This window comes from Oncorhynchus tshawytscha, linkage group LG05 (genome assembly GCF_018296145.1).
Source record: "Oncorhynchus tshawytscha isolate Ot180627B linkage group LG05, Otsh_v2.0, whole genome shotgun sequence".
Classification (NCBI taxonomy): Eukaryota; Metazoa; Chordata; class Actinopteri; order Salmoniformes; family Salmonidae; genus Oncorhynchus; species Oncorhynchus tshawytscha.
Window position 1 is genome coordinate 40,665,316 of NC_056433.1, and position 18,874 is coordinate 40,684,189.

Here is an 18,874-nt window from a genome sequence, read left to right on the forward strand (position 1 = left end):
GGGAGGGGGGCACTATCACACAATGAACCTGCTGAATGGTGTGCTATCTATCAGCCAGGGGACTGACTTGCAGCCAGCCAATGCCAAATCAACCAGGAAGCCAGGCCCTTAAACAGAGTATTGAATTGGAGCTTGGATCGGCTCGGTCTAGTGATAACCGATAACAATCTGGGCTCCCTTACACCACCACCTCCTTGTTACCTAATAAAACTTGTTTGTCAGGTTTTATTTGGTTATTCCAGCAACACAGGTGGCTGGTGACATCATCCAGGTTGTATCTATATTGACAGGCTCTATGATAGATGCCTGTCGTATCTAGACTTCCTGTTAGGTTTGTTTGAGGTGCTATACCGCAAGTCTGATTGGTTTAGGCCTGGGCTGCTTCATCTGAGCTCTGATAGTCTAAAGGCCTCCGCATGCTTCCCACCCGAAACAGTTCAGAAAAGTTTGTGCATATATTATGACTACGTTTTTTGACGTTTTTATTTGTTTTGGGCTTCGGCAAGGGTTTTTTCAACTGTTCATGCACACAAATGTTTTTCTTTTTGCAAGCTCAATTTTGGTAGCCGAAGTCTATGCACCTTCATCGGTCATTGGTCAACAGTAGTGAACTCGTTTTCATGCACATTTTTTCACTTGAGAAATACTCCACCAAACATCTTAGTTAGATGTAAAATTACGCGACTAAGATCTTGTTATCTTAGATTACACTTCCTCACAATAGCCTGATGCATAAAACTCTTTGTGTTCCGGCTGAAGTCATTCATTGCCAATGGAGCAGTCCACAACGCTACGTTGGGGGTGCCTCACTAAGCTGCGGTGCATTCTGTGTATGCATTGCTTACCGTGTGTCGGTACAAATGGAGTTACACACACACAGACTCCAACTAGTTAGCTTTTAGCTAGTTGAACAGCAAAGTACATGTGCGTTAAGTACGGAACATGTGGGCTAGACATCCAGCAAAACCAAACGCATATGCATCTGGTGGACACTAGGTATTAGAGCAGGTCCGCTGGAGCCATGGCCCAGTGAGACAGAGGCACCAGCCCGCATAGATGGAAACAAAAAAGTCTGAGCCTTTTGGGTAAAACACTGGGTTAAGTCTTCAGTTGAAATGCACCATAAGCAGGGATTAATTTCAGGTTGTTTGTGCACCTGCTGTGTCCTGTCCTGTCTTGCAGGACCAGATATCCTACTGTGCCATAATAATATACGCCACCGCAGAGCGTCGGTAGGCCACCTTGTTCACAGTGGTGATGCTGGCCAAGGAGACATGACCAGATTGGACTCACAGAGAAAAGAACTTTCTGCTGCTTGCTGAATAATCTTGTATCGGTAGTTGTTTTCAATGCACATGACTAAGATGAGGACATAGATAGCTGGTGCATGCAAACATTAGTGTAGTGGGTCATTGTGGTGGGAAAGGGTGAAAAATAAAAACGTGCAAAAACGTGATCATTTAGCTATTTGATTTAGAATCAAATTTAGAATTTGCCCCTATTTCTAGGAGATGTAAGAAAGCTCAGGAAATATTTGTGGTTGTTTTGGACATGTATTTAATCCCTTATATTTGTTGGCACAAAACTACCTCCATACTTCCATTCGTTTGTATGGGTTACCTTCAAGTGTGGTGGATTGAGACGCAGACCATGCAATCTCTAGTTTAAATTTACGGATTTTCATTTGTTTATTATGTTACTGCAGCACACATTGTGCGCTGCAGAGTGATGGTGTCATTCAATATTCATTGCCATGATCAATGGCAGAAGCAATGAACAAAATGAGATACTTGATTGATTATGTTTTCCTGGGGGCTGGCTCGCTCTGCGGTCACGTTCAGACCCTCTCTCCGCACCGTCCACTCCTATTTCTTCGTCCTCTTATACCTCATTGGATGAATGGAGGTTGTTTTCGCCTTTCGATTGGCTGAGGCGCACTTCACTCAACTAGGGCTCAGTTTATTTACAGTGTGTGCTGAGGTTGAACGGTATTCTGCTGTAGGGCTGCAACAACTGACAATTGAGCACTTTACCCTCATGATACAAAGCGAGAACGGAAACCTCAATTTAAATATACCTGAAACACAGGATCGCAGGAAGACACATTATGAGGCACGCAACTGCAGCAACAGAAACCATGGAAAATAATTCATTTACAGTAACAGACTTATATAAAATATGCGCTCATTGTGAACGGCTAAGCAAAAAGGTAAGAGAAAAGGAAAATAAATGTCAAATGTTTTTGACAGTGAATGCATGTTTTTAAAACTCCGTGCACCGTCGTTGTGGAATTTTAGAGTGTTCATTTGTGACAAGTTCATGTCCCTTTGGACACTGTTTTGTGGCTGCGAGCGAAGGAACTGCAGTGCAGTCTTTTCTTTTGTGTCCTACCTTGTTTACGCGTTTGAAGAGTTAGCGTTGCTTGTCAATGCTTTACATTTCTTCTCTTGCTTTGTCATCATATTGTCATTTCGTATATGCTCTTAGCAAAAATGTTTGCTTGGTGTCTTTGAATGCAAGACCGTGTTGTCGCTATCGAGCAATCTTTGGCCCCGAGTTCTTCTAAGACTAGGTCATTCATTCTACCACTTCATTACTCTGCGCAGAGGGACAGGAGCTATCTATGGAGCCCCCAGGGAACATGTGATCAGCGACTTAAGTTGGCTGTTTTTAATGTTTTAATGAGATGTCAATCGTGTCTTGAATGTGTTCCTTTTAATAACATTTGACTATGCAAACCTTTCCGAATAATTGTGTCAAATAACGTATCAATTAGGGTATTAAATGTGTTTCAACCTCAAGTGGTTAAATAGCAGCCGCACGCATGATACATTGTATCTATCAAGTGTTTGATTTTGTGTGTTTTGACACTTGTCGCATTTCTAGAGACTACTGTTATGGCAGCTTGCTACAGCGAAATTGTGAACAAAATGAGTTGGATTTCTCTTTTGCACAGGCTGTGCATGCAATTCTCCAACCTGACTCGCAGCCAAAATGGTACTAAACAGCATTTAGGGTTTTCGCATGATGTTGCATTTGGTTCTTGCAGAACAATGTGTTTCTGTACTCTTAACTTGCAGGACTTAGGAGTTCGGATCCCAAGACCACTGGGAAATGGACCAAGTAGATTTATCCCTGAAAAAGAGGTAAGGAGAACAACTTCATTTACAACACAGGATTTTCTATACTTGTGAAAATTATTACACCTTTTTAACTTACCAATACAATATGGCAGTGCCATATTATATCTATGTGATTGAGAGTAAAAACGTATTCACTGGCTCTGGCACCAGATACTTCAAGTCAGTAAAGTAGATCCGAGGGCGCAATCGATATTTGAGGACGCATTTGCTGCACTGGGTCGTCTTGACAACATCTCCTTGGTGATGGGCTTCCACCCACAGTACCTGGAGAGTTTCCTGAGAACACAGCACTACCTGCTGCAGATGGATGGGCCCTTATCCCTGCACTACCGCCACTACATAGGCATCATGGTGAGGCCCCTTAAGCCCTACTCTAAACTCTGCAGTGGCTTTACCATGGTAGTGTAGAGACACTTGGACAGTCTCGTAACTCTCTCCTTCCCCCACTTCCCTCCCAGGCTGCGGCCAGACACCAGTGCTCCTACCTGGTCAACCTCCACGTCAACGACTTCCTCCAGGTGGGAGGGGACCCCAAGTGGCTGAATGGCCTGGACGGAGCCCCACAGAAGCTGCAGGCTCTTGGGGAGCTCAACAAGATCCTGGCCCACCGGCCCTGGCTTCTTACCAAGGCACACATTGAGGTAGGCAGCTGGGGCTGGACCTGTGACAAACACACACACACGTAGGACAGGACAAAGGGACAGGTTAGGGTTATGTAACAGTCAGATCATGGGTGGCGGCACACCAGAGTTATGCGGCTGTTACTTGGCAGGGTTAGTTTAATGAAATGGAAGGTATGGGAAGATAACAAATGGAAGGGTAAAAATTGAGAGACAGGAAAATAAGATTCCATTCAAAGGAAACTATTGACTGACACTTCAACTCTCTATTCTCCCCAGCACCTGCTGAAGGCTGAAGAACACAGCTGGTCCCTGGCTGAGCTGATCCATGCTGTGGTGCTCCTCACACACTACCACTCCCTGGCATCCTTTACCTTTGGCTGTGGCATCACCCCTGAGATCCACAGTGATGGTGGGCACACCTTCAGACCTCTCTCCCTCAGCCAGTACTGTGTCTGCGACATTGCCAATGGCAATGGGAACGGCAACGACCTGGAGGAAAGGAGAAGCAGCCATCAGGTGCGAGGAAGGAGGATGGTGTATTTGTGTGTGAGAAAGTGAAGCTGAGGGTTTGTTAGTTACTGGCTTTGAAAAAGATGTGGTTGTGAGTTGAGTGGCTGTTGTGGTCACCCTATGTATGACCCATGCCCTGACCAAAATGTGTTTGTGTGCCTGTCTAGGTGTCTGGTGAGGTGGAGGTGCTGATGGAGAGAATGAAGCAGCTGCAGGAGTGTCGTGATGAAGAGGAAGCCAGTCAGGAGGAGATGGCCACACGCTTTGAGAGGGAGAAGACTGAGAGCATGCTGGTGGCCACGGCAGAGGACGAGGAGTGTGTTCAGTCAAGAGACGTGTCCAGGCACTTTGAAGACCCCAGCTACGGCTACAAGGACTTTTCCAGGAGAGGAGAACATGTACCCACCTTCAGAGTGCAGGTATATAATGCTCACACATACAACTTCACTTACGGAGAAACAGGGAGGGATGGAAAGTGAAGTGTTTTTTCAATAGCTTCAAGTGCAACATTTTCTAAATGTAATCTATCTGATTGACCAATTGATATCCAGACATTGTGATTAGCATCTTGCCTTCCTCTTCTCTCCTCTGTCTTCTGCAGGACTACAGTTGGGAGGACCACGGCTACTCCCTGGTGAACCGTCTGTACCCTGATGTTGGTCAGCTGCTGGATGAGAAGTTCCAGATGGCCTACAACCTGACCTACAACACCATGGCCATGCACAAAGACGTGGACACCACCATGTTGCGCAGGGCTATCTGGAACTACATCCACTGCATGTTCGGCATCAGGTACGCCACTCACTGGCACAATACAAATACAAATTAATTTATTCCAAGAGGACATATGCTAGATTCAATGAAAACATTAATATTAGCACGTTTTAATACATTTACAAAGTGCATTCATTTTGGACAGTAATATACTTTAGTAAAGAAATAACTGTATTCATCAGTAGCTGTAACAGATCTCCCTCTGTGTGTCTCAGGTATGATGACTATGACTACGGGGAGATTAACCAGCTGTTGGACCGCAGCTTTAAGGTCTACATTAAGACCATGGTGTGCAGCCCGGAGAAAACCACCAAACGAATGTATGAGAGCTTCTGGAGGCAGTTCCAGCACTCCGAGAAGGTGAAGGAATAAATTATTTTACGTATTTGTCCGTGGGTTTGTTTCTATTGGTAGCATTTAAAGTTTCTAGGTTTCTCATAGTGCTTGATCTGAGTGACTGGAGCAGTGTTGTAATGCTTCCTTTCCCTTTCCCAGGTCCATGTAAATCTGCTTCTCATGGAAGCGCGCATGCAGGCAGAACTGCTCTACGCTCTGAGAGCGATCACCTGCTACATGACATGAAGTGCTTTTGGCGTTTATCGTTGTATTTTATTGTCGTTGTTGCTCTCGTTGGACACCTTTTAAAATACATTTTAAAAACCAATGGGGGGGGGGGGACAGAAAGGAGCTCTGCTCATCCTTGTGATGGATGGAACAAAAGAGAATGGTGGGGGAGAGCAAAAGAAATAACTGCAAAAAAATAATAATCCGAACCCATTTGTGGAAAGATGAGCTTTGTTGGTCCTCTTTGCCTGCATTGCCAAAACTCACCATGAGGGGCAGACTCCCTCTGGCAGGAGTGTGTGGCCAACCTTCCAGTATTCCAATACATATCAGTGGATGATGTCACTGAAGTCTCCTTAGTGTGAAAAACCCACAGCAATTATCCAGAAAGAAGAGCAGTACACCAGTCTACACTCAATGTAATCATAGTTCTTTTTTGTGGGGGGTTGTAATTAAGAGAAGTTATCATGGGGGTTGATGTTATTGCTGTAACTGGAGGTTATGAAATCATAATTTGGGCTGGGTGGTAGTGTGCCTGATTTGTAATATCAGTGTTCAGAGGTGCTGCCTGATACTGCTGCTCATGTAAGCATGGGGTCATATTGACCCCCACACCCTAACCATCCTAAACTGTTTGTGTAAGCTAACCCAAGGAATGTGTGTGTGTGTGAGAACAGAAAGGTGTTGGAAAAGCTAAAAAAAAAAAGAGACCTATTCAGTTTGACTGCAAGTATGAGAGGCTCTCTGTGACAAGTATTGTGTGTGTTTTATAAAAAAAATGTTGGGATTTCAAGTGTTTAAAAAAAAAAGGGCAAGGCACTCTTTTTGTGTGGTGACTTAACTCGATCTGTTTTGTTTCTGGTAGAAGCTTTGTCCTGTAAGGAAAAAAGACCAGCTAAAAATAATATTTTTTAAAAACCAGGTCTTCTAGGGGATTGACTTCCAGTTGTCATAAAGATTACGTCACCTGTCTGTCTTCCACATTCACCCTTTGACCCTGGCCTGGTCATCCACACCTTCAAAGCTTTGGATTGTGAGTTTTACCAGTACATACCTCTTCTGTTTTCTCTATCACATTAAGAAGTGCTCTTTGGCAAGCAGAATGACTCTTTATTTCTCTGGGTCGCTTGGCTTCCATTCGTAGGGAGCCCGGTTGGTCTTAACTGGACCGACTGTGGTTGATGCAGTCGGTCATAGCTGAGCTTGTTTCCTCTGTGGAAGCCTAACCAGTGCAAAAGCAGCTCTTTTTTTTATTTTTTAAAGACGATGGCAGACTCATCCACTGTTTTTATTTATGTTGACTGAAAACAAGTAAAGTACTTGCATTCTTCTGAGGGTGGGTTGAGACAGTTGATCGTTTGATAAGATGATTATGGAATGGTACATTATTTGGAGGTGGTTGTGGTAGGAAGTCGAGGTTTCATACTTGACTGTCAGACACTTTTTATTAAAGAAATTAAATATAAACTTATTTTCTAGTTTTCTCCCTAAAACTGTTTTTGCTGCATCAAAATGTTCACTCATTACGTAACACAGGTACATTTGGACTCATTCATGCAACAAACCCACCAAATTGTAGTCACAGCACATGTCCATTGTTCAGCTTGCAAATAATGCCTCTGCTCTCCCATCAATTAGTTTCCAATGATATAGGAAAACATTTGGCTATTAGATACATTTTGCACACTTTAATGCAATAGTGGCTCCCACACAAATGAACTGTTTCGCACAACAGCGTAAGACTTAGGTGTATGAGTCCAAATCCTAGCAGTGTTTCAGTTTCGAGTCAGAGTCCCACAACTGCTGTGCTAAAACATTTTAACTTGTCTGTAATGTGCAATGAGATGAGGGGACATTCCCTCTAGGATCATCTTTTGAGCTTTGTTCTGCTCATTTCTGTCCTCACTGGAAAAACTCCCTGGCATGACTGGCTATAGACTGAAATCTTTGGGATTTTTTTCCATTAAGGACAGAGGGTGACTTGGTCCATTCAATCACCAGCAGTATGTCTACTTGACTGACTCATTTCCCTATGACAATCTGAAAAAGGACGAGACTAAACAAATGATGCTCTTAACACCATGATCAGCCAGCTAGCTAGCTGTTTCATATCAACCCAGACAAACATCTATCATGTGGAGAACAATGTTTGTCATTGAATATGCCTGATGAAATGCTATTGGGTTGTCTTGTGTGATGTCACTGAACGCTTTAATTTTGTATAGTAGGACAAGGAAGTGGGGAACTGAGGTTTGTTTTTACAGAAGTGCTGTTTTTTTTCTGTTTTTTCCTTAATGTGATTTGAAAACGCTGTCACTTTGCAGCAGCACTGCCTGGTCCATATTTGTGTAACAATAAAGGCTTTGAGGAGCATGTTTACAATACTTTTCTGTTTTGTTTGTGTACAGCGGTTCACAGATTTAGGGCTCTATTCGATCAGATCCACTTTAGCTGACATCCTCATATGATTTTATTCAACTTAGAGCTGTTCATTTCAAAGTGCGGTAACGCAACATTTTAAAAAATGGGAGACACGAGAGCATAGCGGTTGTTTTGGCAGTGTCGGAGGTGAAACTGCGTTAGAGCTGTCAAATCCACAAGCGTCTCCTGGAATTATACCTGAAGTGGACTTTGCCATTAGCTACACGGAGTCGACTTAAGAGAAATCCCATGCAGCCTTGTAAATATAAAGTTCAAAAACTGGAATGTGGGATATAAATCCTCATTTAATTTAATCAATTTATGCGTCATTAGTTCTTTATAGTCTATACTTTCTTGTTCTGAACTTCTAACGGGTGTGGCTTCGCAACATTGATCAGGAGTAGCTGCTCACAGATTTGACAACTCCAACGCAGTTGCACCTCCGACACCGCAAAAACATCAGCTATGTGGGTGTCGGATATCGCCGGTTAACGCTTGATCTGATTAAATCTAGGCCTAACAATGTCTTAACCAGCCATAAGGAGAAACATTTACTTTATCACCACAGAGACAAATGACAATTCTACTCGTATGTTAACAAAAGTAGCTTATGACAAAATCACAACCATTTACAGTATACATAAGACAACCTAAAAATGATCATTTCTGTTATTTAAAGTGTAAACAGTTTGTCATACATGTCAGGTAGACATTCAGTAGGTCATAGGTATGGGCCTGGAGTTTTTCACGATTTTGTGACTTAACCAGGAAAAAATCTAGACCTATAGCCTATAACTAAATACTTATTCATAGAATTAGTGAGAGGGGTAGTAGCATAGAGACTTTAGAGAGGTGTCAGTATAGCAAGGCACAACAAGGAGAAAGGAGAGGACATTGCAAAGAGGTCACACTAGGGAGTGAGACATGGTGCATCTCAAATGGCACCTTATTCGCTATATAGTGCACAACTTTAGACCACAGTCTATGGACCCTGGTCAAAATCAGTGCACTATATAGGTAACGGGGCGCCATTCATGACAATCAGAGTAAGAAGATAGTCATGTTAGTCAGTCTGAGTCTGGATCCTGTCCCTCAGCCTCTTAGCCACAGGCAGGAACTCTAACTCCCAGCATAATCGGTGGAAGTCCCTCATGTCGTCACCAGAGGTCCACTGCAGCGCGTCCTCCTCGTCTGAGAGATAGAAAGAGCTTAATCAAAATGCTTCAACATAAAAAAAAAAACTGAACAAAGTATCTGTTTACAGTAGTATACAGAAGCACAGAAACACTAAAGATGGTTATTCAAGACACTTTCGGTAAATCATTACAGTAGTAGTGTGGTATCCTTACTTAGGTATAGTGTTAGGACCTCTAGCAGTGCCTCTCTTTCCTGGTTGTTCATTGTGGATGGGGCGCCTGTCTCCGTCCCCCCCTCCTCAGTGAGGTTCCACAGAGTCTGACACACCAGGCCAGCCAGCTGCCAGTCCACTGGCCCAAAGTCCCTCAGACAGTCTGCCAGCCTGCACACAGGCGTGCACACACGCACATATACGTGACTGGGTGAGACTTAAGTCACATGATCCTTAAGTGCAGCTGGTCCTAAAGGTTGGCCCCTGCTACTGTAGTAAGGCTCTTCGGCTAAAGATGACTGAGGCTTGAGCTTAGCACTCTACAACCGATATACAGTACCAGTCAAAAGTTTGGACACACCCACTCGTTTTTCTTTATTTTTACTATTCTCTACATTGTAGAATAATAGTGAAGGCATCAAAACTATGAAATCATGTAGTGACCAAAAAAAAAGTGTTAAACAAATCAAAATATATTTTATATTTGAGATTCTTCAAAGTAGACACCCTTTGCCTTGATGACAGCTTTGCACACTCTTGGCATTCTCAACCAGCTTCATGAGGTAGTCACCTGGAATGTATTTCAATTAACAGGTGTGTCTTAAAAGTTAATTTGTAGAATTTCTTTCCTTCTTTTCTTTCCTTTGAGCAAATTAGTTGTGTTGTGACAAGGTAGTATACAGAAGATAGCCATATTTGGTAAAAGACCAAGTCCATATTATGGCAAGAACAGCTCAAATAAGCAAAGAGAAATGACAGTCCATTACTTTAAGACATGAAGGTCAGTCAAATCAGGAACATTTCAAGAACTAAAGTTTAAAGTTTCCTCAAGCGCAGTCACAAAAACCATCAAGCGCTATGATGAAACTGACTCTCATGAGGACCGCCACAGGAAAGGAAAACCCAAAGTTACCTCTACTGCAGAGGATAAGTTCATTAGAGTTACCATCCTCAGAAATCGTCAATTAACTACATCTCAGATTGCAGTCCAAATAAATGCTTCACAGAGTTGAAGTAACAGACACATCTCAACATCAACTGTTCAGAGGAGACTGCGTGAATCAGGCCTTCATGGTCGAATTGCTGCAAAGAAACCACTACTAAAGGACACCAATAAGATAGAGAATATTGCATGGGCCAAGAAACACAAGCAGTGGACTTTAGATCAGTGGAAATCTGTCCTTTGGTCTGAGTCCAAATTCAAGATTTTTGGTTCCAACCGAGTCTTTGTGAAATGCAGAGTAGGTGAACGGATGATCTCCCCATGTGTGGTTCCCACCGTGAAGCAGGTGGTGTGATGGTGTGGGGATGCTTTGCTGGTGTCACTGTCTTGTCATTTATTTAGAATTCAATGCACACTTAACCAGCATGGCTACCACAGCAATCTGCAGCGATACGCCATCCCATCTAGTTTGCGTTTAGTGGGCCTCCACAATCACCTGACCACAACCCAATTGAGATGATTTGAGATGAGTTGGATCACATAGTGAAGGAAAAGCAGCCAACGAGTTCTCAGCATGTGGGAACTCCTTCAAGACTGTTGGAAAAACATTCCAGGTGACTACCTCATGAAGCTGGTTGAGAGAATGCCAAGAATGTGAAAAGCTGTCATCAAGGCAAAGGTTGGCTACTTTGAAGAATCTCATGTATAAAATACATTTTGATTTGTTTTAACACTTATTTGGTTACTACATGATTATTTCATGGTTTTGCTGTCTTTCACTATTATTATACAATGTAGAAAATAGCAAAAATAAATAAAAACCCTTCAATGAATAGGTGTGTCCACACTAGGGTTGCACATGTTGGGGAATATTCAGAGGTGGAAACTTTCAGTGGGAATTAACGGGAATATATGGTAATTTACGGATATACAGTTGAAGTCAGAAGTTTACATGAATTCGTTTTAATGACTCCAAACTAAGTGTTTCAACCACTCAACAAATGTCTTGTTAACAAACTATAGTTTTGGCAAGTTGGTCAGGACATCTACTTTGTGCATGCCACAAGTCATTTTCCCAACAATTGTTTACAGATTCCAGTGGGTCAGAAGTTTAGATACACTAAATTGACAGCGCCTTTGAAGAGATTGGAAAATTCCAGAATATGATGTCATGGATTTAGAAGCTTCTGATAGATCATTTCAATTAGACTGAGGCAATTGGAGGTGTACCTGTGAATGTATTGCAAGGCCTACCTTCAAACTCAGTGCCTCTTTGCTTGACATCATGGGAAAATCAAAAGAAATCAGCAAAGACCTCAGGAATTTTTTTTTAGACCTCCACAAGTCTGGTTCATCCTTGGGAGCAATTTCCCAAACACCTGAAGGTACCACGTTCATCTGTACAAACAATAGCACACAAGTATAAACACCAAGGGACCACGCAGCCATCATACCGCTCAGGAAGGAGACCTTCTTTGGTGCGAAAAGTGTAATCAATCCCAGAACAACAGCAAAGGACCTTGTGAAGATGCTGGAGCAAACAGGTACAAAAGCATCTCTACAGTATCCACAGTAAAACGAGTCCTATACCGACATAAACTGAAAGGCCGCTCAACAAGGAAGAAGCCACTGCTCCAAAACCTCCATAAGAAAGCCAGACTACGGTTTGCAACTGCACATGGGGACAAAGATCGTACTTTTTGGAGAAATGTCCTCTGGTCTGGTGAAACAAAAATAGAACTGTTAGGCCATAATGACTTTCGTTATGTTTGGAGGAAAAAGGGGGAGGCTTGCAAGCCAAAGAACACCATCCCTACCGTGAAGCACGGGGTGCCAGCATCATGTTGTGGGGGTGCTTTGCTGCAGGAGGGACTGGTGCACTTCACAAAATAGATGGCATCAAGAAGAGGTAAAATTACATGGATATATTGAAGCAACAACTCAAGACATCAGTCAGGAAGTTAACCTGTCTGGTACAAGTGGGACGCTACCTCGACAACAGCCAGTGAAATTGCAGAGCTCCAAATTCAAAACAGAAATCCCATAATTAAAATTCCTCAAACATACAAGTATTATCCACCATTTTAAAGATAAACTTCTTGTTAATCCAACCACAGTGTCCGATTTCAAAAGGCTTTACTGCGAAAGCACACCATGCGATTATGTTAGGTCAGCACCTAAAAAAAAGCACCTCACAAAAAGCAGAAAGAGATAAAATGAATCACTAACCTTTGATGATTTTCATCAGATGGCACTCATAGGACTTCATGTTACACAATACATGTATGTTTTGTTCGATAAAGTTCATATTTATATCCAAAAATCTGTTTACAATGGGGAGTTATGGCCAGAAATGCATTGGCTCAAACAAACATCCGGTGAAAGTGCAGAGAGCGACATCAAATTACAGAAATACTCATCATAAACATTGATAAACGATACAAGTGTTAAACATATGAATGAACATAAACTTCTCCTTAATGCAACCGCTGTGTCAGATTTCAAAAAGGCTTTACGGAGAAAGCACACTTTGCGATTATGTTAGGTCTGCACCTAGCCACAGAAACCCACACAGCGATTTTCCAGGCAAGAAGAGTGGCACAAAAGTCATAAATAGCATTACAATTAATCACTTACCTTTGATGATCTTCATCTGGTGGCACTCCCAGGTCTCCATGTTAGACAATAAATGTTTGTTATGTTCTATAATGTCCCTCTTTATGACCAAATACCTCCTTTTTGGTCGCGCATTTTGTCCAGTAATCCGAATGCTTAAGGCGCGTGCACTAAGTCCAGACAAAAAGTTTTTAAAAAGTACAATGTTTAAAATCAATCCTACGGTTGTTTTTGTCATAAAGAATCAATCATATTTTAACCGGACAAAAGCTTTGTCAATAGGAAAGGAGAAACAAGAAAGGCATGTTCCCAATCAGGCATATGGCTGATGAATGGAAATTTCCACTGGCCACTGATTGAAAGTGCTGTATCTCCCTCATTTTTCAGAGTAAAGGCCTGAAACAATGCCTAAAGACTGGCCACATGTAGAGGAAGCCACAGAGCTCGTGAACTGGGTCCTAAGTCTTTGTATGGTGGATAGGCTTTCAATGGAAAAACAGCCTTTCAAAATAATAGTACTTCCTGGTTGGATTTTCCTCTGGTTTTCGTCTGCCATATCGGTTCTGTTATACTCAGACATTATTTTAACAGTTTTGGAAACTTTAGTGTGTTTTCTATCCAAATCGACTAATTATATGCATATCCTATCTTCTGGGCCTGAGTAGCAGGCAGTTTAATTTGGGCACGCTTTTCATCCAAAATTCCGAATGCTGCCCCCTACCCTAGTGAAGTTAAAGCTTGGTCACAAATGGGTCTTCCAAATGGACAATGACCCCAAGCATACTTCCAAAGTTGTGGCAAAATGGCTTAAGGACAACAAAGGTCAGGTATTGGAGTGGCTATCACAAAGCCCTGACCTCAATCCCATAGAAAATGTCTGGGCAGAACTGAATAAAACGTGTGCGAGCAAGGAGGCCGACAAACCTGACTCAATTACACCAGCTCTGTCAGGAGGAATGGGCCAAAATTAACCCAACTTATTGTGGAAAGCTTGTGGAAGGCTACCCAAAACGTTTGACCCAAGTTAAACAATTTAAAGGCAATGCTACCAAATACTAATTGAGCGTATGTAAACTTCGTACCCACTGGGAAAGTGATGAAAGAAAAAAGCTGAAATAAATCAATCATTCTCTCTACTATTATTCTGACATTTCACATTCCTAAAATAAAGTGGTGATCTTAACTGACCTAAGAAAGGGAAGTTTTACAAGGATTAAAAGTTCGGAATTGTGAAAAACTGAGTTTAAATGTATTTGGCTAAGGTGTATGTACACTTCCGACTTCAACTGTATATGCAAATTAATATTAATACCATTTAAATGTACAGTGGCTTGCAAAAGTATTCACCCCTTTGGCATTTTTCCTATTTTGTTGCCTTACAACGTCGAATTAAAATAGATTTTGGGGGCGTTTGTATCATTTGATTTACACAACATGGTCGCAAATGGGTCTTCCAAATGGACAATGACCCCAAGCATACTTCCAAAGTTGTGGCATCACAAAGCCCTGACATTTGATTTACCACTTTGAAGATGCAAAATATTTATTAATTGTGAAACAAAGAAGAAATAACACAAAAAAACCTGAAAACTTGAGAGTGCATAACTATTCATAACCCCCCGCCCCAAAGTCAATACTGTGTAGAACCACCTTTTGCAGCAATTACAGATGCAAGTCTCTTGGGGTGTGTCTCTATAAGCTTGGCACATCTAGCCACTGGGAGTTTTGCCCATTCTTCAAGGCAAAACTGCTCCAGCTCCTTCAAGTTGGATGGGTTCCACTGGTGTACAGCAATCTTTAAGTCATACCACTTCTTTTTTTCTTTAAGCAATGGCTTTTTTCTGGCCACTCTTATGTAAAGCCCAGCTCTGTAGAGTGTATGGCTTAAAGTGGACCTATGGACAGATACTCCAACTCCGCTGTGGAGATTTGCAGCTCCTTCAGGGTTATCTTTGGTCTCTTTGTTGCCTCTCTGATTAATCCCCCCCCCCCCTTGCCTGGTCCATGAGTTTTGGTGGGTGGCCCTCTCATGGCAGGTTTGTTGTGGTGCCATATTATTTACATTTTTTAATCATGGATTTAATGGTGCTCCATGGGATGTTCAAAGTTTCTGATATTTTTTTATATCCCAACCCTGATCTGTATTTCTCCACAACTTTGTCTCTGACCTGTTTGGAGAGCTCCTTGGTCTTCATGGTGCCACTTGCTTGCTGGTGCCCCTTGCTTAGCGGTGTTTCAGACTCTGGGGCCTTTCAGAACAGGACATGCGACAGATCATGTGACACTTAGATTGCACACAGGGGGACTTTATTTAACTTCTGAAGGTAATTGGTTGCACCAGATCTTATTTAGGAGCTTCATAGCAAAAGCACGCACCACTTAAAAAAAATTTTTAGATTTTTTTTAAACAAGTTATTTTTTTGTTTCACTTCACCAATATGGACTATTTTGTGTATGTCCATTACATGAAATCTAAATCAAAATTTATTTAAATTACAGGTTGTAATGCAGCAAAATAGGGAATACACCAAGGGGATGAGTACATTCGCAAGGCACCTTGGATGTTTTTTGCATTAGATATATTTACCATATCATATGGAGACAGAAACATAAACAGTTTACCTTATCATTAAGTATAGATAATCGCAAATGATTAAATCTTTCCAATAGAAATAACTATTTAGTTACAAATTGAACTTTAATTAAGTGAGTTGACTCATCACATGGGATGATTTCACTGAACAACAAAAGAAAGGGAATATTGAATGATCCATCACATCTCCCAAAAACATTTTCAACATACATCTGTAAAATGATTGTCTAGAAACTAAAGCTTTGGTTGTCTTCCTCTCAGGCTTCCATGTCTTCTCCCTGGACCTCCTCAATGTCCACCTCTTGAACAGACTGAGGCCTAATCTTCATTGTCACTTTCCAACCTTGTTTGGGATGGCTCGTGTCATATAAAATATATTCACCCCACCCAGTATTGTAATCAAAACTTACCAGAAAGGATTTAGTCCTCAGACAGTGTAGTAGTGTGGGCTCAATAGCATCTCATTAGTGTGCAAGATCTTGAGAATCAGCTGTACATGTGATGGAAAGGTGCACTGAACATGTGATGGAAGAATGCACTGTGCATGCAGAGGGTCGTTGCAATTCCATTGAATTGTGTATAGTTTAACCAAAATATGCCACAAGACCTAGAATTGACTTACGTGTATCCCACAAAAAAAGGTTCACTGTCATAAGCTAACTTTTTTGATGAATTTGAGCAAAATTCCAGGGCTTAACTTCCCATGGAAAATTAACTGGAAAGTTTCTGGCCCCTTGCAACCCTAGTCCACACTTTTGACTGGTACTATATTATTGATTTTTTCTCCCCAATTTTGTGATTATGATCTTATCTCGTCGCTGCAACCCCCCAACAGTGTTTCTGTCTCTCTCTCTCTCTAGCGAGAGAGCGAGAGGCGAAGGTCAACTGACGACCAAAGTCAGCCTGCAGGCGCCCAGCCCGCTGCAAGGAGTCGCTAGAGCGCAATGAGCCCCCCGGCCAAACACTCCCCTAACCCAGACGATGCTGCGCCAATTGTACACAGCCCTATGGGACTCCCGATCACGGCCGGTAATGACCGAATCGAACCCCAGGCTGGAGTGAAGTCAAAACACCACGATGCAATGCCTGCGCCACTCGGGAGGCTCTACAACAGATATTCTATCAAATGTTTGCATGTATAAAAATCTCAATAAGCTCAATTAACATAATTTAAAAAAAAGAGTTTAGTAGATCAAGTAAAGTAGCCTACGCTGTGAGTCTTAAAAGCACCAGGTCTTAATTAACATGTTTTAGCACCATAAAGGTGGTACTGTGGTTAAGACCTAGTAAAATGACCACATACAGTACTCTAATATCATTCCTAGTTCCTGTGTGTGCTCCTTACTTGGTGTGTGCTCCCTCCTGTGTGAGGGTGGTTCTGCAGGGGGGGTTCAGGGCCAGGTTAGTGAGGACCCCACAGGCTGAGAAACACACCTCTGGGCTCTTAGAGTCCAACAGAGTCACCATAAACTGGTGCACTGGGGGAGACAGGGAGAGAAGAGGTTAAGAGGGGTTGGGGTACAACACAGGTGAGGCTTTTGAGTCAGTGTTTATCTGGGAAAAAAGGTTTCTATTTCATGCATGTGCATGCTCTGCATGTGTATTCACAGACTACAATACCTAAAGCACAACCTTTATTTTGTCTAACAGGCGTCAATAGAGCATGACACATATCCCCATTTCACTCCACTGTGTGTGTGTGTGTGTACGCATATACACACCGTTGTTTTGTATGATGAAGTCACAAACCTCCCTGGACTGGGTCAGGTTGCCAAACACACGCGTGGCCTCCAGCATCCCATCAATACTGGAGCTGAGGAGCAGCTTCAACAACACTACAGAGAGAGTGAGGAATGGAGAAAGAGCGGGGGAGGGAGAGGAATGGAGAAAGAGCGGGGGGGGGGGAGAGCAAGGGAGGGAGACAGCAAATATAAAAGAGACACCACAGCCACACAAACACTTAGGCCTAGCATACACAAAAACAGCCTCTCATACACACACACACACACACACACACACACACACACACACACACACACACACACACACACACACACACACACACACACACACACACACACACACACACACACACACACACACAGTGGGGCAAAAAAGTATTTAGTCAGCCACCAATTGTGCAAGTTCTCCCACTTAAAAAGATGAGAGAGGCCTGTAATTTTCATCATAGGTACACTTCAACTTTGACGGATAAAATGAGAAAAAAAAAATCCAGAAAATCACATTGTAGGATTTATTATGAATTTATTTGCAAATTATGGTGGAAAATAAGTATTTGGTCAATAACAAAAGTTTCTCAATACTTTGTCATTGCCAACAAAGGGTATATAACAGAGGTCAAATGTTTTCTGTAAGTCTTCACAAGGTTTTCACACAGTGTTGCTGGTATTTTGGCCCATTCCTCCATGCAGATCTCCTCTAGAGCAGTGATGTTTTGGGGCTGTTGCAGGGCAACATGGACTTTCAACTCCCTCCAAAGATTTTCTATGGGGTTGAGATCTGGAGACTGGCTAGGCCACTCCAGGACCTTGAAATGCTTCTTACGAAGCCACTAATTCATTGCCTGGGCGGTGTGTTTGGGATCATTGTCATACTGAAAGACCCATCCACGTTTCATCTTCAATGCCCTTGCTGATGGAAGGAGGTTTTCACTCAAAATCTCACGATAAATGGCCACATTCATTCTTTCCTTTACACGGATCAGTCGTCCTGGTCCCTTTGCAGAAAAACAGCCCCAAAGCATGATGTTTCCACCCCCATGCTTCACAGTTTTTACCAAAAAGTTATATTTTGGTTTCATCTGACCATATGACATTCTCCCAATCTTCTTCTGGATCATCCAAATGCTCTCTAGCAAACTTCAGATGGGCCTGGACATGTACTGGCTTAAGCAGGGGGACACGTCTGGCACTGCAGGATTTGAGTCCCTGGCGGCGTAGTGTGTTACTGATGGTAGGCTTTGTTACTTTGGTCCCAGCTCTCTGCAGGTCATTCACTAGGTCTCCCCGTGATTCAATGTGATTTTCTGGATTTTTTTTCTCATTTTGTCTGTCATAGTTGAAGTGTACCTATGATGAAAATTACAGGCCTCTCTCATCTTTTTATTTGGAGAACTTGCACAATTGGTGGCTGACTAAATACTTTTTTTGCCCCACTGTATATACAGTTGAAGTCAGAAGTTTACATTCACTTAGGTCATCAAAACTCATTTTTTCAACCACTCAACAAATTTCTTGTCAACAAACTATAATTTTGGCAAGTAGGTTAGGACATCTACTTTGTGCATGACACAAGTAATTTTTCCAACAACTGTTTACG

General features: G+C 42.3%; 2 protein-coding genes across 3 annotated transcripts in view; one reads left to right on the forward strand and one right to left on the reverse strand.

The window, feature by feature from the left end:
* The first annotated feature begins 1,979 nt into the window (after positions 1 to 1,979).
* On the forward strand, positions 1,980 to 7,998 carry LOC112250329 (sestrin-1-like). Of its 2 annotated transcripts, none has more exons than XM_024420386.1 (9): positions 1,980 to 2,209; positions 3,081 to 3,146; positions 3,294 to 3,494; positions 3,602 to 3,784; positions 4,043 to 4,282; positions 4,444 to 4,695; positions 4,878 to 5,068; positions 5,266 to 5,410; positions 5,546 to 7,998. In XM_024420386.1, the coding sequence occupies exons 1-9, from the start codon at positions 2,108 to 2,110 to the stop codon at positions 5,630 to 5,632; spliced, it is 1,467 nt and encodes a 488-aa protein (XP_024276154.1). In that variant the 5' UTR covers positions 1,980 to 2,107; the 3' UTR covers positions 5,633 to 7,998. The 2 variants fall into 2 exon arrangements, with proteins under 2 accessions (XP_024276154.1, XP_024276155.1); XM_024420387.1 differs by having other exon boundaries at positions 3,405 to 3,494.
* The window catches only part of armc2 (armadillo repeat containing 2), a 28,489-nt gene continuing 17,480 nt past the window's right edge, over positions 7,866 to 18,874 (reverse strand). Inside the window, exons 15-18 of the mRNA XM_024420385.2 lie at positions 17,257 to 17,370; positions 16,881 to 17,013; positions 9,385 to 9,554; positions 7,866 to 9,226 (exon numbers count right to left, since the gene is read on the reverse strand). Of these exons, the coding sequence (XP_024276153.1) occupies positions 9,099 to 9,226; positions 9,385 to 9,554; positions 16,881 to 17,013; positions 17,257 to 17,370 (545 nt within the window). The 3' untranslated portion in view covers positions 7,866 to 9,098. The remainder of the gene's footprint in view (positions 9,227 to 9,384; positions 9,555 to 16,880; positions 17,014 to 17,256; positions 17,371 to 18,874) is intronic.